The sequence below is a fragment of the Staurois parvus genome, unplaced genomic scaffold (assembly GCF_062004578.1).
Source record: "Staurois parvus isolate SC_StPar_1 unplaced genomic scaffold, SC_StPar_1.0 ptg000454l, whole genome shotgun sequence".
NCBI lineage: Eukaryota > Metazoa > Chordata > Amphibia > Anura > Ranidae > Staurois > Staurois parvus.
In genome coordinates this window covers 442,817-460,698 of record NW_028318250.1, presented here as the reverse complement: position 1 = coordinate 460,698, position 17,882 = coordinate 442,817, and the positions used below count along the sequence as shown (strand labels likewise).

The following is a 17,882-nucleotide window of genomic DNA, read 5'->3' as shown; positions in this document are numbered from 1 at the left end:
CAACGTTTCAACCGCTGTATGGAGTGAGTGTCCCAGAACTGTTAGAAATAGTCTATTTCAGACAGTTCTATGACATTCCCTCCATACAGCGGTTTCAACCGCTGTATGGAGTGAATGTCCCAGAACTGTCAGAAATAGACAGAAACTGTGACAGAACTGTCCTTCTTCTCATCCTTCTCCTTCTTCTCATCCTTCTTCTCATCCTTCTTCTCATCCTTCTTCTCATCCTTCTCCTTCTCATCCTTCTCCTTCTTCTCATCCTTCTCCTTCTCCATCTTCTCATCCTTCTCCTTCTTCTCATCCTTCTCCTTCTCCTTCTCCTTCTCTTTCTTCTCATCCTTCTCCTTCTTCTCATCCTTCTCCTTCTTCTCATCCTTCTCCTTCTCCTTCTCCTTCTTCTCATCCTTCTCCTTCTTCTCATCCTTCTCCTTCTCCTTCTCCTTCTTCTCATCCTTCTCCTTCTTCTCATCCTTCTCCTTCTTCTCATCCTTCTCCTTCTTCTCATCCTTCTCCTTCTTCTCATCCTTCTCCTTCTCCTTCTTCTCATCCTTCTCCTTCTTCTCATCCTTCTTCTCATCCTTCTTCTTCTCATCCTTCTCCTTCTTCTCATCCTTCTCCTTCTCCTTCTTCTCACCCTTCTCCTTCTTCTCATCCTTCTCCTTCTCCTTCTTCTCATCCTTCTCCTTCTTCTCATCCTTCTCCTTCTCCTTCTTCTCATCCTTCTCCTTCTTCTCATCCTTCTCCTTCTCCATCTTCTCATCCTTCTCCTTCTTCTCATCCTTCTCCTTCTCCTTCTCCTTCTCCTTCTTCTCATCCTTCTCCTTCTTCTCATCCTTCTCCTTCTTCTCATCCTTCTTCTCATCCTTCTCCTTCTTCTCATCCTTCTCCTTCTTCTCATCCTTCTTCTTCTCATCCTTCTCCTTCTTCTCATCCTTCTCCTTCTCCTTCTTCTCACCCTTCTCCTTCTTCTCATCCTTCTCCTTCTCCTTCTTCTCATCCTTCTCCTTCTCCTTCTTCTCATCCTTCTCCTTCTTCTCATCCTTCTCCTTCTTCTCATCCTTCTCCTTCTCCATCTTCTCATCCTTCTCCTTCTTCTCATCCTTCTCCTTCTCCTTCTCCTTCTTCTCATCCTTCTCCTTCTTCTCATCCTTCTCCTTCTCCTTCTTCTCATCCTTCTCCTTCTTCTCATCCTTCTTCTCATCCTTCTCCTTCTTCTCATCCTTCTTCTCATCCTTCTTCTTCTCATCCTTCTCCTTCTTCTCATCCTTCTCCTTCTCCTTCTTCTCATCCTTCTCCTTCTTCTCATCCTTCTCCTTCTTCTCATCCTTCTCCTTCTCCTTCTTCTCATCCTTCTCCTTCTTCTCATCCTTCTCCTTCTCCATCTTCTCATCCTTCTCCTTCTCCTTTTTCTCATCCTTCTCCTTCTCCTTCTTCTCATCCTTCTCCTTCTTCTCATCCTTCTCCTTCTCCTTCTCCTTCTTCTCATCCTTCTCCTTCTCCTTCTTCTCATCCTTCTCCTTCTCCTTCCTCATCTCCAAGGGCATTTAAATTAAAGGTACAGTGTTCTGCACTAATTTAAAGGCTCTCTGAAGCCTAGAAACCCTTTTAATAAGTTAACTTCGTAGCGAATTAATTCGCATCGAATCGAATTTCATACTGAAATTCGCCGAATCGAATTTTTGAGAAATTCGCTCATCTCTAGTTACATCTGAACTTGTGTTCAGACTGTACCTTCAGCTTATCCCTAGCTGATAAGAAGAAAGAGCAGAATGACACAGAGATGATCTGTCTGCTGCTTTTCTTTTCACTGTTCAGTCATATTATGAGGAGAGGATTTGTAAGTGTAACTGAGCTGCAACAGAGAAAGATCAGGTTCCCTAACCTACCAGACAGGGCCATGCTGTGTGGCTTGATGTGTACATCTCAGGACTGGATAGTCAGAAACACAAACCTTTCGGAAAGGTAAAAGAGCTCACTTAGATATACTTCTTCAATCTTCTAGAAATTGATCATAGTAAACAGGTTATAGGAAAATCTGCATTTTTTCTGCTCACCTCTTACAAACATATAGGTAGTTTGTTCCTGATGACCAAATGCAGCAGGTACACTTATCGTATAGAATCCTTCATCTTCTTTGAAAGCCGGGGAACAACGAAGGGAAAGTTCACACCCATCACAGATTATTTTCCTGTGCTCTGTTTCTTTTAGTGGTGTTCCTAATGAAATATTAGGGAAAATTAAAAAATGATGAGTGTATAACTACGTAGGGCTCATTCACACCAGAGTGCGGTGCAGGAAACCCAATGCAGGATTGCATTTGCAATCTGGGAATTCAGATTGCAAACAGTACACAATAAGACATGGTGCGGTGTGGTTTTGAAAAGTAGTTCAATCCAGTGTTATTTCAACCTATTCAAATGAATGGGCTGAAAATCATGCTGCACTTAGTCTCACAGGAATCGCATAGGAATGCAGAGTAAGTCCCTGTGTGATTCAGGTGTGAACCAACCCTAAAGAAAACACATGCTGAGCCTGCTAATGTTAATCTCTGGTCCCTGGTCGGCATTTTTAGAAAGAGGTTGTCACCCATATTCCTTGCAGCAAAAACTTCATTTATGCGAATTTCAGCTAATGCTTAATGCATTCTGACAAAGCCATCTATGAGGCAGACTGCTGCTGCTGTGTTGCTCTTTTAGATAATCTATAATGCTTTGGGAATCCTTTGTCATTAAAAAAGAGGTTTGGGGAAAAAAAAAAAAAACAGTCATACTCACCTTGGTGGATGCATCACTCTGATGCTGGATCTGTCCCCTACTGCCTCTAAGACCCAGAACTGAGCAATTAAAGACCATTGATCACTCAGTTCGGGGTCCTCAGTGAGCAGAGAGCAGGTGGCTGTCAGTCACCGACTCTCTGCTTTGCTCCTCCAGTGCTCACTGGAGTTCCAGGCTGTGGCGAGGGCCAGAATGACTGGATCAGCCTCTCAGAGGTATGCTGGGAGGCTGAGCCAGCTGCCAGTAAGGGATCTGGGTGAATCCTGACATTAAAGTCGGGATCCTTCCAGAGTCTGGACCAGCTAAGTGACGTCAGTGGGCTTTACCAGAACAGTTCTGTGATCTATAGAAGTAGGGCCAAAAGAAGTTTGGCTCTACTTCTCCTTTAAATGTGTATTTGCAAAAGAAAGCTTGTATACATATTATAGAAACAAATACAGATATAAGATTACTATTATTACTATTACTATAACATTTACCCAAAAACCAGTGTATGAGTTTAACCCCTTGGCGCCAGCACCTCTCTGCCCTTTAGGGGGTTTCAGGTGCAGGGAGCCAAGGTGATGTTTCTGATCATATGACTGCCGTGATTGGCTGTCACAGCGATCACATGATTGGAAAGCTCCCGATCGCAAATAGAGATTAGGAGCTTTCCGTTAGCCACTGGTAACTGTGGCGGGAACACACACGGTGCACACTCTCAGCACAGTTCTGTTTATCTTTAGGTATGCATATATGCGGCCTCCCACCGAGAGGCCACATATATATATGTGTACAGTCAGCGGGAAGGAGTTAAAGAGGAGTTCCGGCCACTTATAGAAAAATTAGAAGACAGCAGCTAAAAAATCTGTAGCTATTGACTTTTACTATATAGACTTACCAGACCATGGATCCAGTGCTGTTATCACCCGGGCCAGTTCTTCACTGGTCTTCAGGTTCCTGGTGCCGCTATATTGCTTGTGGGAAGCCGGTTGTGACTTCCTTGTGTTTCACAACCAAAGACATGCAGCACTTTTTTAATGGTCCCACAGTCTCCCAGGACATGTGACATGTCCCAGGAGGTTGCAGGCTGGGGGCAACTTCTCTATTGCTTGCCTTGGCAGAAGAAGAAGTGGGTACCTGTCAGAAGTAAGTTCCAGTAGTGGTAGAGGAAGTGAGGAGAAGGAGGATAAGCGGAACTTTTATTTTCCAGTGAAGTTCCACTTTCATGTAGCACATTAACTTCTAAACTATATTTCATATTGGCAGTCCACAGACTGGTAGTCGATAAAATCTAGACTACACCATTGTTAGAACTGGTGTATATGTTTATGTACAGTATATATAGTGTATAAACAGTATATACTGTATAGCTACAATTCTTAGTACATTTTTTTTTCTTGTGCTGTTTTTTTTTTTTACAGATTGCTTACACATGATAAACTTTCTTTTATTGCATATAGGAAAATGTACATACCATCCCTAAACCACTGGACACTTGGCTTGTGTCTGTCAAGGCTGGAGGAAACAGAACAGGACAAGACAAACGATTCCTTCTCTTTGGTAAACACAGGCTTTAAAACACTGGTGAACTCTCCTTCATAGGGTGGCAACAAAGCTACAAAATAAAATAAAGAGTTTAAACTCAATTATACTATATTAAAATAATTTATTTATAAAATGTCAAAGGTGGAATGGATTACAGCTATCCAATCCTGATCACTATGAATATTAGGTTGCATTTCATAATCAGATCGGTGCGCTTAACATCTAGCCATAATACTGCAAGTGATTTCACAAATTTTGTGACTTGGATGTGGGGCAAACCAGTTAGCCATTAAATAACTAAGTTTACACAGTGAAGTGAAGACTGATATTTCAGTTGTGCAGTGCTTATTTTCCAACAAGTGAAATCAGAGGTTAAATTCCCTCTGAAGAGCTGTAGTGTGGAAATATTACCACCAGAATTCTGTTTATTAAGGCCTTGTTGAAGGAGAAGGAGACACAATTTACTGTGAGAGGAACCATTCAATGGAGTATTCAAAAAGCATAAAGACTCTGCTCATAGCACTTGATTCTTGTTTAGATATGGGAAATGGTTTGTTACCAAAAAGGATTGTTCTTTATTTGTGCTGGCTGTATCTCCACCCCAGGCTGAAGCCTAATTTATGGTGCTCCTATGGGGAGCTTCAGCCAGCTGCCTCCCCCATTTTATTCTGCAGCCCATAATCTAATCTTGAAGCCCTATGCTGCAGCCTTTTTTCTGCCCCCCTCTGACATATTTCTTGTACTGAATAGACTTTGTTGTACTAAAAGGGAAGGCCAAGCCTGTGAGCCAATGAGGAGAGAGTGTGCGTGTGTGTGTGTGTGGAGGGGGGGGGGGATGTGCATGGACAGGCAGAGTAGCGGCAAGCATGGCAGGAGGAAGGGGCCAGAAGTGTCTTCCTCTACAGGACCCAAGGGGAGGAGGATCGAGGATGTGCAAAATCATTTCTCAGAGCAGGTAAATATGACATGCTTTTTTTTTTTTAATTTGCCTTTAATATCACTTTAAAGTAAACCTGTGCCCAGACTTTGCACACGAAAATCTATACATATTTTGAACAAGAAGTAAAAGCACTTCAAAACAAGCCTCATTCTGTAGATGTAGGCACAGTGGTGAAATACATCTTCAACGTTCACAACAGAAGACTAGAAATGTTTATTTTCTTCCTATTATGTTCTACTATGCCAGAATCCTAGCAGGCTGTAATGCAAACACACCTAGGATGTTTCCAGATGTTAGAAATCAACTTAACTGACTATGGAGTGTTTGTTGTGATCGAGAGAATTAATTACTTCACAATACAAACAGCTACAGAGGTTAGTCCTTTTACTGCCTGGTAAGGTATGCTACATAACGTCTTTAATGTTCATAGTCTGGAGAAAGGGGTTCAAGTTACATAAATTACTCAGTTCTTAATTTCACTAGAATCTTTCTACAGGCAAAACCAACCAAATCTGCATTTAGACTTTTTCCCTCTCCTGATCCCCCAGGATCAATAGGATATTCCCTGGAACCAGGGGCGGACTGACAACTCATGGGGCCCCCGGGCAATAGGGGATCATGGGGCCCCTGTGTCCTTGCCCAAACTCAAAAAAGCCTATGAAAAAGGTACCAGGGGCATCTCATGGGGCCCCCTACTGACCCCAGGCCCTCGGGCAGTGCCCGAGTTTCCATATGGTCAGTCCGCCCCTCCTGGAACAGCTAACCCTGGTGTTATTGCCTATCAATGATAATATCCAGTCCCTGCAGGTGATTTCTTACATGTGCTTAACTTCCACTGGGCAAACAATGTGACATATCCAATACTTCCAGGGATAGAGGAGCTTGTGATGTACTCCCCTTCCTCATATGTGCCAGGGCTGGTACCAGGTCATCCATTCAGGGACACAATGCTGTCACATGTTGCAGGGAAAGAGTCCTCAGTCCTGTGCAAGCTTCAACTTGTGGCTTGAAGCTTAAAAGGGTTCTTCTCCACAGGTAAATGGTGTTTGAAATCAGTAGCTATGGGTGAACAAAGTTCAATATGAGCAGCAACAGGTTCTGTATTACCATAAACCTGTTGCTGAAAACTGCTCTTCCAACCATGTGCAGGGGAAATTTCATTGCACATGACTGGATGATTGAAGTGAACATAGTTTCATCATATTTACCAAGCTAAGCAAACTTTTGCTTTGCAAATCTGTATTCTCTACACCATTACTAATCATCATCATTGTGGACAGTTGATCAAGTTCACGTTTACAAAATTTTATGAGGGTCATTTACATGTATGATAGGTGGTGATAATATTATGGATTTTCCCATTTCACATTTGCCATGTGAGTCAAAAACGTTTAGATTTACCACTCAGTCCTGTTTCACTTACCAGGATATGACACAGAGTCCCAGCCTGCTTTTAATCCTTGATATTCTGAGAAAAAAACAAAGAGTAGCATGCAATCTATAAATGTGTACATATTTGAAAACAATCTTCTATAGGCCTAGTTGATAGAGCCCAGAGCAAAGTTAGTAAAGAAATACAGCAGCTGTTTGTATGTTTCTTTTTTTAGGGCTAGGAAAATAGTAATTTCTTTCTGTCTACATATTGATTGCTTTTGGTGCTTTAAACTACTTACGTTTTACAACCACATTAGCGAAAGAGGTTGCCTGGCCAAAATCATTGGTAGCCACAACACTGTAGTCAGCGGCATCTTCCATGGAACATCTATTCAGAAAAAGAAGGGTCTTTTCAGTGTTGACTGCCGTACACTCAGCCAAATCTTTGCTTATTCAATGACACATGTATTTATGTATTCTCAACATAATAGCCCCATACTATTTATATATAGAGCTTGACAAATGTGCTTTGAATCTAGGAGCAAGCTAAAAAAGTTAGGAGCCATTTCTTTAACCAATAGCATACTGGGCACTTATACCCCCTTCCTGCCCAGGCCAATTTTCAGCTTTCAGTGCTATCACACTTTGAATGACAATTGCGCAGTAATGCAACACTGTACCCATATGAAATTTTTATCATTTTTTTTTAGACAGATAGAGCTTGATTTTGGTGGCATTTAATCACCTCTGGGTTTCTTATTCTTTGCTAAACAAACCAAAAACAACTGAAATTTTTTTTTAAAAAAAGAGTTTTTTCTTAGTTTTTGTTTTAAAATTTTGTAAATAAGTGATTTTTCTCCTTCATTGATATGCACTAATGAGGCTGCAGTGATGGGCACTGATAGGTGGCACTGATGGGCACTGATTGGTGGCACTAATGGGCACTGATGAGGAGGCACTGGTAGATGGCACTGATGGGCATTGACAGGCATCACTGATGGGCACTGAAAGGCAGCACTCATATAGGGCACTGATAGGCGGCACTGATAGGTGGTACTGACTGGCACCGATAGGCGGCACTGACTGGCACTGTTAGGTGGCACTGATTGGCACTGATAGGCAGCAATGACGGGCACTGATGGGTGGCAATGATTGGCAGCACTGATAGGTGGCACTGACTGGCACTGATAGGTGGCACTGAAAGGCAGCTCACATGAGCACTGATATGTGGCATTGATGTGCACTGGTAGGCACTGATATGTGGCATTTATGTAGCACTGATGGGCACTGGCTGGTGGCACTGATGAGCACTGACAGCTGGCATTGATGGACACTGACAGGTGGCACTGCTGGGGCTACACTGATCATCAGGGCACACTGATCATCAGTGCCCTGATACTCAGTGTACATGTCCCCTCCGAGGAATGCAGATTACCGGCTCTCCTCCCTCTCGAGCTGTCAGCGTGACAGCTCGTGAGGAGAGAAATGCCAATAACCAGAATCTCCCTATTTATCTGAGATCAGCTGTGATTGGACACCTTTTAACAAAAAATAATTGCACATTTTTTTGCAGGTCAAAGCAATTTATATGCACAACAGTTTATTGCCAGCAACCCAGATTCAAACATTGCCAGACCATTTGCATGGAAACCCATTACGGTTTCCGAATTTAAAATTTATTGGGCCTAACCCTCAACATCGGCATTACTAAAAAAAAGTAAATTGCCGTTGTATTGGTCCACAGATCCAATTCATCATATGCCGTGTTCTCTGCTGCTATGGCCAGGAATAGTTCTGAGAATATAATGCGTTTTATGCATTTCAACGACAACACACTCTGTCGTCCTTGGGGGGACCCTGAATTTGAGCGGCTCCACAAAATTAGGCCCCTCGTAAATAACTTTAACCAAAAATTTGCAGATGTCTATACTCCCCAGCAAAACATCTGCGTTGATAAGTCCCTCATTCATTTTTCTGGCCGCCTTGCATTCAAACAATTTATTCCCAGTAAGCATGCCAGATATGGGGTATAATACCTGTGAGAGGGCAACAGGCTATACATATAAGTTTCGGATTTACAGTTAGGTCCATAAATATTGGGACATTGACACAATTCTAAATTTTTTTGGCTCTATACACCACCACAATGGATTTGAAATGAAACGAACAAGATGTGCTTTAACTGCAGACTGTCAGCTTTAATTTGAGGGTATTTACATCCAAATCAGGTCAACGGTGTAGGAATTACAACAGTTTGCATATGTGCCTCCCACTTGTTAAGGGAGCAAAAGTAATGGGACAATTGGCTTCTCAGCTGTTCCATGGCCAGGTGTGTGTTATTCCCTCATTATCCCAATTAAACTGAGCAGTTAAACGGTCCAGAGTTAATTTCAAGTGTGCTAATTGCATTTGGAATCTGTTGCTGTCGACTCTCAAGATGAGATCCAAAGAGCTGTCACTATCAGTGAAGCAAGCCATCATTAGGCTGAAAAAACAAAACAAACCCATCAGAGAGATAGCAAAAACATTAGGCGTGGCCAAAACAACTGTTTGGAACATTCTTAAAAAGAAGGAACGCACCGGTGAGCTCAGCAACACCAAAAGACCTGGAAGACCACGGAAAACAACTGTGGTGGATGACCGAAGAATTCTCTCCCTGGTGAAGAAAACACCCTTCACAACAGTTGGCCAGATCAAGAACACTCTTCAGGAGGTAGGTGTATGTGTGTCAAAGTCAACAATCAAGAGAAGACTCCACCAGAGTGAATACAGAGGGTTCACCACAAGATGTAAACCATTGGTGAACCTCAAAAACAGGAAGGCCAGATTAGAGTTTGCCAAATGACATGTAAAAAAGCCTTCACAGTTCTGGAACAACATCCTATGGACAGAGGAGACCGAGATCAACTTGTACCAGAGTGATGGGAAGAGAAGAGTATGGAGAAGGAAAGGAACTGCTCTTGATCCTAAGCATACCATCTCATCAGTGAAGCATGGTGGTGGTAGTGTCATGGCGTGGCCATGTATGGCTGCCAATGGGACTGGTTCTCTTGTATTTATTGATGATGTGACTGCTGACAAAAGCAGCAGGATGAATTCTGAAGTGTTTCGGGCAATATTATCTGCTCATATTCAGCCAAATGCTTCACAACTCATTGGATGCCGCTTCACAGTGCAGATGGACAATGACCCAAAGCATACTGCAAAAGCAACCAAAGAGTTTTTTAAGGGAAAGAAGTGGAATGTTATGCAATGACCCAGTCAATCCGATTGAGCATGCATTTCACTTGCTGAAGAAAAAACTGAAGTGAAAATGGCTTGAGAACAAACAGGAACTGAAGACAGTTGTAGTAGAGGCCTGGCAGAGCATCACCAGGGATGAAACCCAGCGTCTGGTGATGTCTATGCGTTCCAGACTTCAGGCTGTAATTGACTGCAAAGGATTTGCAACCAAGTATTAAAAAATGAAAGTTTGATTTATGATTATTATTCTGTCCCATTACTTTTGGTCCCTTAACAAGTGGGAGGCACATATGCAAACTGTTGTAATTCCTACACTGTTCACCTGATTTGGATGTAAATACCTTCAAATTAAAGCTGACAGTCTGCAGTTAAAGCACATCTTGTTTGTTTCATTTCAAATCCATTGTGGTGGTGTATAGAGCCAAAAATGTTAGAATTGTGTCGATGTCCCAATATTTATGGACCTGACTGTATGAGGTAAAAGATAGTCACGTGATCCCCCCCGGATGCCCAGGCTACATGGGGAGCAATGGCAATAGAGTTTGGGACTTGGTGTCATCCTTTTTCCATATGGGGTACCACCTATACGTGGACAATTTTTATTCAAGCGTGCCACTATTTAGACATTTGTACAATCTTGGAATGGGCGCATTTGGCATCGTGCGACCTTATTGCCGGGGGTTCCCCCAATGGCTTGTACATACTTGTCTTAGAAAGGGGGAAAAAGTCTGCTTGAGAAATGAAGAATTGCTCACAGTGAAGTAGAAGGACGAAAAGGATGTTTTTGCCCTGTTTTCCATTCACGCAGATACGACTATCCAAATTACCACGGCAGCTGGTTTTGTTGAGAAGCTCCTCTGTGTCCATGACTATAACCTTAACCAGGGAGGGGTGGACTTTAATGACCAGATGATGAAGCCGTACTTAGTTTCCCAAAAAGCCAGATGCTGGTTAAAAAAAGTGTCTGTTTATTTATTTCAATTGGCTCTATATAACGCTTTTGTGCTTTACAAAGCAACTGGACAAAGTGTATCCTTCCTAAAATTCCAGGAAGAGATCATAAATACCATTTTGTATCCAGAAGGTGCTATGCCCAAAACCCAGATGCAGTTAGCCAGCTGCATGAGAGGCATTTTCCCGATGCCATTCCTGGTACCGTAACCCAAAAGGCACCCCAAAAAAGATGTGTCTGTAGCAGACATGGAATTAGCTGTGACACCCGTTTTTTTTTGTTCCCCCTGTCCTGACCAACCTGGTCTCTGCCTCAAGGACTGCTTCCGTCGCTACCACACACTAGTGTAGTATTAGTATAGGGTACAGCACGGCAAGGTTCAGGGTACATAATTACATAGTGTCTCAAGATGTTAGGTAGTCAGGAAACATTTGGAGCATAGTCAGGAGAGACCCTACAATCTGTTTTAAAAAGTTAAAATTTAAAAAAAAAAAGTAAAAAAAAAATAAAATAAAAAGTACAAATCCCCCCAAAAATTAAAAACTTTAAAAACCAAACATAGTTATAGTTTTTTTGTTGTTGTCGTTGTTGTTATTGTTCCACTGTTACACTTTTACTGTTTTATTGTTAACCATTGCTGTTTTCTTTGTAGGAATGCTGAAGCACTGACCTGTTTAATTTTGACAGCAACAGGACTTTGCTCTCAGAATATACAGTGAAGAAAATAAGTATTTGATCTCCTGATTTTGAATGTTTGCTCATTCACAAAGAAATGATCAGTCTAAACATCGAAATGGTAGGTGTATTGTAACACTGAGAGATAGAATAGCAAGAAAAAAATTCAAAAGAAATGCATGTCTAACAAATTCTGCACTGATTTGCATGTTCATGAGGGAAATAAGTATTTGATCCCCTATCATTCAGCAGGATTTCTGGCTACCAGGTGTCTTTCATACAGGTAACAAGCTGAGATTAGAAGCAGTCTCTTAAAAGGAGTGCTGCTAATCACATTTTGTTACCTGTATAAAAGACACCTGTCCACAGGAGCAATCAAACAATCAGATTCCAAACTCTCCACCATGAAAAAGACCAAAGAGCTGTCCAGGGATGTCAGGGACAAGATTGTAGACCTACACAAAACTGGACTGGGCTACCAAACTATCGCCAAGCAGCTTGGTGAGAAGGTGACAACAGAAGGTGCAATCATTCGCAAATAGAAGAAACACAAAACAACTGTCAGTCTCCCTAAGTCTGGTGCACCATGCAAGATCTCACCTCGTGGAGTGTCAGTGATCATGAGAACAGTGAGGAATCATCCCAGAACTACACATGAGGATCTTGTCAATGATCTCCAGGCAGCTGGGACCACAGTCACCAAGAAAACAATTGGTAACACAGTACGCTGACAAGGATTGAAATCCTGCAGTGCATGCAAGGTCCCTCTGCTCAAGAAAGCACATGTCCAGGCCCATCTGAACTTTGCCACTGAACATCTGAATGATGCAGAGGAGGACTGGTTGAAAGTGTTGTGGTGAGATGAGGCCAAAATTGAGCTCTTTGGCATCATCTCAAATCGCCGTGTTTGGAGGAGGAGGAATGCTGCCTATGACCCCAAGAACACCATCCCAACTGTCAAACATGGTGGTGAAAACATTCTGCTTTGGGAGTGTTTTTCTGCTAAGGGAACAGGACAACTTCACCGCATCAAAGGAACGATGGACAGGGCAATGTACCGTCAAATCTTGGGTGAGAACCTTCTTCTCTCAGCCAGGGCATTGAAAATGGGTCGTGGATGGGTGTTCCAGCATGACAATGACCCAAAACACATGGCCAAGGCAACAAATGAGTGGCTCAAGAAGAAGCACATTAAGGTCTTGGAGTAGCCTAGCCAGTCTCCAGACCTTAATCCGATTAAAAATCTGTGGAGGGAGCTGAAAGTTTGAGTTGCCAAACATCAGCAACCAAACCTTAATGACTTGAAGAGGATCTGCCAAGAGGAGTGGGCCAAAATCCCTCCTGCGATGTGTGCAAACCTGGTGGCCACCTACAGGAAATGTCTGACCTCTGTGATTGCCAGCAAGGAATTTGCCACCAAGTACTAAGTCATGTTTCTGAAGGGGATCAAATACTTATTTTCCTCATGAACATGCAAATCAGTGCATAATTTGTTAGACATGCATTTCTTTTGATTTTTTTTTTGCTATTCTGTCTCTCAGTGTTACAATACACCTACCATTCGATTTTTAGACTGATAATTTCTTTTGTGAGTGGGCAAACATTCAAAATCAGCAGGGGATCAAATACTTATTTCCTTCACTGCACATAAATACAGTAGGTGTGTGCAGTGCTGTTGGATGAGATTTTTCATGCGCAGTTAAAAAAAGAGCATATATGCTAAAGTATGGGGGCCTGGGGTGGCCAGTGGGTGGATGGCTCGTATGCTTCGGCATATATATTTTATAATATTTGTTGGCACATTTCATGTGTGCCTACCATTAGAAGTGGGTGGATGCAGGGAGGTATATTCTAATGGTGGGCATACCACACTTTTTCTGGCAGAGATTTCTTCTCTTTTTTTCATTCAGCCCACAGGCTGCATAAAAAAAAGAACATAGCATATACACCCAACAAGGACCAGCGATGTACTGGTACATCACTGGACTTTGAGTGGTTATACCAGGATGATGCCTACAGCTGCAGACCGGAATGGTGCCAATCATCTCTATAGTCTAAGAAATTGGAAGCTACGAGCATTTCATCACTTCAGTTTCGCAGGATATAAACAGCGCCATTTATAAATTGGGAAACCATCTGATCACATCGATCTTGGTGGGATTAGATAATGTAAGTCCAGAGGTGATATCTAGAGTCTGATAGATCCCAGATTTATCAAAAAAGAATATATGACAATGCCCAATGAAGTTAAACGGGATATTTTCATTCCCTGTGATAGCATTAAAAGTGATAAAAAAAAATGAAAGGGCAAGTGTAAAATTAATTTAAAAAATCAAAATAACTTAAAAAAAGAAAAAAGCACCCTCGACCCCCGCGTTGACCCTGTGCCAGTATGTAAACGGCTGTTGCACCATGCATGTGAGGTATCGCCATGAACGTGAGATCAAGGGCAGTAATTCTAGCACTAGACCTTCTCTGTAAATCTAACATGGTATCTTGTAAAGGCTTTTAAAGCGTTGCCTATGGATATTAAAAATGTATGCAGTTTATTGCCATTGCACAGGGCATGCACAGTTTTAAAGTACGTCATGTTTGGTATCTATTTACTCAGAATAGCATCATCTTTCATAAATTACCAAATAATTAGCCAATATATTGTGTATTTTTGCATTAAAATAAAAAAGGGTATTTTTTTCAAAACATTTGCGTTTGAAAAATTGCTGCGCGATTACACTGTTTGGGGGTTCAAAGTAATTTCCTAGCAAAAAATACAGATTTTTTTTCATTTGAACAAAAAGTGTCAGAAAAGACTTAGTCTTCAGGTGGTTAGAAGAGTGAGTGATGTGTGGCATAAACTTCTAATGCTGGGCATAAAATGTTTTTTTATATTATGTATTGTATTTTTATATTATGTATTTATATATACACACACTTAAAACTCCCTCCTTAAGTCCCCAACTGGGGGATCAAATAATGAATATATGTGAATCCAGTGATTCCCTGTATGGGAACACAATACACATAAATGAACCAGTGCAAGTGTATCTGTGTAAGTGTACTACCACTCAATACCAACAAAACAAACAATAAGTGATAAATAAATAGTTGATAATTAAAGTACAGTCCATATGAAAATGTCCACTTCAAATACACTCTTGTGAATAAATCAACAAACGTGAAAAATGTGCCACTGGTGCCAATATTCGTGATGGTGATCCTTAAATGGTCCGCGTGCCCCCTCTCCTCCTCACAGCGACCACAAGGGCCAGCTCACTTAATGGATCAATCACGTTCCACACAGGAACTACCACGTCATAGAAAGATCGCACTGGATACCTCAGCTGAGCCAATATTCCTCCTGAACTCCTCCAACCACTGGGTACTCTTGTAGTGCCGCTCACATCAAAAGAATCATATCAGAAACAAAGAAGATTCTCCATAGTGTGAATCAGTATTTATTTTACATAAAAAATTCCATAGAATGCTCATTCACATTAATGCAGATAACAGCAAGCCTTTTCCCTCATATAATGGGTGTACTGCATGGTTCCTTGTGTCCCAATATGGCGCCCGCTCCGGAAGTGACTTCACCGCACACCAGAAGTCCTATCACGGCGTACCAACGCGTTACGTCACGAGTATCACGTGACTTCTTCAGGGCAGCACAGACAAACACACATGTGAAAGGAATCAGGAACAGCACTGAAGCAAGGAGGAACATCTAGAAGAGGATTAAGGAGAAAATCCAAAGCAGCTGAAAGAGGGAGAGATCCCTGCAGGGATAACGAGCAGACAAGGAGGCAAGTGCTGTAGAGCACTTTAGGAGACACCCAACATCTATTTCATGCTGCAGCAAACTTTAGCAGGTTCCATTTATGTGAACAAAAAGCGCAATAAGCCTATCTGTTAGGCTTGCAAGGAGGTGAGCATACAATTTTACCATTACAAGGATTCACAAAAAGTCACAATTATTGTTTTTTGGATCACGCAATCACCTTCATTTCTGGACTATTATTTTTTGATTGATCAAAGGGACATTTCGGATTTATTTAAAAGTTTTATGGGGAAAATTATGAGATTCATGTTTTTTATATATATGTTATAACTTTGTGGTAATATTTTGCTGTTTTTTGGGTATTTCATTTACTTTATTTTTCTTTTGATTTATTTGATATATGCAGTATATTGGGAGAGTGACATGTAGAGGTTTTTTTATGTTTTACATACACAGTATGAGAATGTGATATATGTAAGCGATCCATTTTCAACTTATATGAGTGGCTCACAAGTAATAAACAAATCCTATTGAGTCTAGCCAAGTACAGGACCCCAAAATCCAATAAGCACCTTCAGGCTTTTAAAGGGCTTTATTTCCTCATTACACTACCTATCACAGTTTCGGAGGCCCTGAAATGCCAAGATAGCATCAAAGCTCCCAAAATGACCCCTTTTTGGAAAGTAGACACCCCAAGGAATTTGATAAGAAGCATGGTGAGTATTTTGCACATCTCCTCTGTTGCCACAAGTTTTTGGAAAATGAAGAAAGAAAACAAACATATTTTTTCTTTTCTTTTTTTATATTTTAAAACCTTGTGAGAAAAACTGAGATCTGCAAAATACTCACCATGCCTTTTTAAATTCCTTGGGGTGTCTACTTTCCAAAAAGGGGTCATTTTGGGGGATTTGGTGCTATCCTGGCATTTCAGGGCCTCCAAACTGTGATAAGTAGTGAGAAAGTGAAATGAGGGAGTTACGCACCTATAGGCTTTCAAAGTGGTTATTGGATTTCAGGCTCCTGTATGTGGCTAGGATCCCAAAACATCTCACACATGTGGTATTCCCATACTCGTTAGAAGTAGCAGAAATAGCAGAATGTATTTTGTGGTGTAATTCCACATATACCCGTAGCTTTTGTGAGCAGTATATCATTTAAGTGACAACTTTGTGTAAAAAAAAAAGGTTTTGTCATTTTCAAAAAACTTGTGGGGAAAAAAAATCTTCCATGGACTCAATATGCCTCTCAGCAGATAGCTTAGGGTGTCTACTTTCTGAAAAGGGGTCATTTGGGGGTGTTTGTACTGTCCTGGTATTTTAGCACCTCAAGAAATGTGATAGGCAGTCAGAAAGTAAAAGCTGTGTAAATTCCATTATCTATACCATAGTTTGTGTACGCTATAACTTTCACACAAAGCAATCAATGTACACTTATTGGGAATTTTTTTACCAAAGACATGTAGCAGAATACATTTTGGCATAAAATTATGACTAACTTTGAGTTCACTATAAATTTGTATAGCAGAAAGTAAAAAATATCTTTTTTTTTTCCAGAATTTACGGTCTTTTTTGTTTATAGTGCAAAAAATAAAAAGTGCGCAGGTGACCAAATACCACCGAAAGAAAGCTTTATTTGCGTGAAAAAAAGGACATAAATTTCATTTATGTACAGCATTGCATAACCATGCAATTGTCAGTTAAACTAGTGCAGTGCTGTATAGCAAAAAATGGCATAAATTGCAGTATCTATACCATAGTTTTACACAAAGCAAGCAATATACACTTATTGGGATTTTTTACCAAAAACATGTAGCAGAATACATTTTGGGCTAAATTTATGACTAACTTTGAGTTTACTATATATTTTGTATAGCCAAAGTAAAAAATATTTTTTTCAAAATTTTTGCTCTTTTTTTATAGCGCAAAAAATATAAAGTGCACAGGTGATCAGATACCACCAAAAGAAAGCTCTATTGCATGACCACGCAATTTCCAGTTGAAATAGTGCAGCACCAAATAGCAAAAAAGGCCTGGTCATTAAGGGGGGTAAATCCTCAGGTGCCCAGCACAGAAAGAAAGAAAGAAAGAAAGAAAGAAAGAAAGAAAGAAAGAAAAGAAAAGAAAGATCTATCTTGGCAGCCTGAGATGACACAATGAAAGTTTAAGTTTACCTTTACAAAAAATCTGTAAGGTGACCTTACACTGGACCCCCTCCCAATCCCCCCCCCCCCCCCCCGTACACTGGTCCTGCGATCCCCCATTGTCAGGCACCGAGACGCCGCTTCACCAGTCTGGGGATTTCAAATCCCCAAAGCTTTCTCTTCACTCCTCCTAGCACTGTCAGGAAGGGCTAGTTGGATTTTGATGGGTCAGCAATGTCCATGTGTTGATGTTCATCAATTAAAATGCCTCTTGTCCATACACTGAGAGGTATAGATAGGGGATTGAGCTGTGGGGATTTAAATTCTCTGGATCAGAGAAGCAGTGTCCCGGTGCCTTACAGCGCATGGCTGACAAAAGCCCAGGCACCAGGACGCAATTTCTAGTCAACAACAGGTGCACTAGATGGGCAACAATGAGACAACCCCCAAAACAGGAATGGTTTTACAGGTGGAGGCCACTG

The 17,882-nt window shown here is 41.3% G+C and overlaps 1 protein-coding gene across 1 annotated transcript in view; it reads right to left on the bottom strand.

Moving 5' to 3' along the window:
- The window catches only part of MYOM3 (myomesin 3), a 188,152-nt gene that overhangs the window by 108,939 nt on the left and 61,331 nt on the right, over positions 1-17,882 (bottom strand). The window contains exons 7-10 of the mRNA XM_089688775.1: positions 6,915-7,003; positions 6,665-6,709; positions 4,231-4,371; positions 2,055-2,216 (exon numbers count right to left, since the gene is read on the bottom strand). Of these exons, the coding sequence (XP_089544901.1) occupies positions 2,055-2,216; positions 4,231-4,371; positions 6,665-6,709; positions 6,915-7,003 (437 nt within the window). The remainder of the gene's footprint in view (positions 1-2,054; positions 2,217-4,230; positions 4,372-6,664; positions 6,710-6,914; positions 7,004-17,882) is intronic.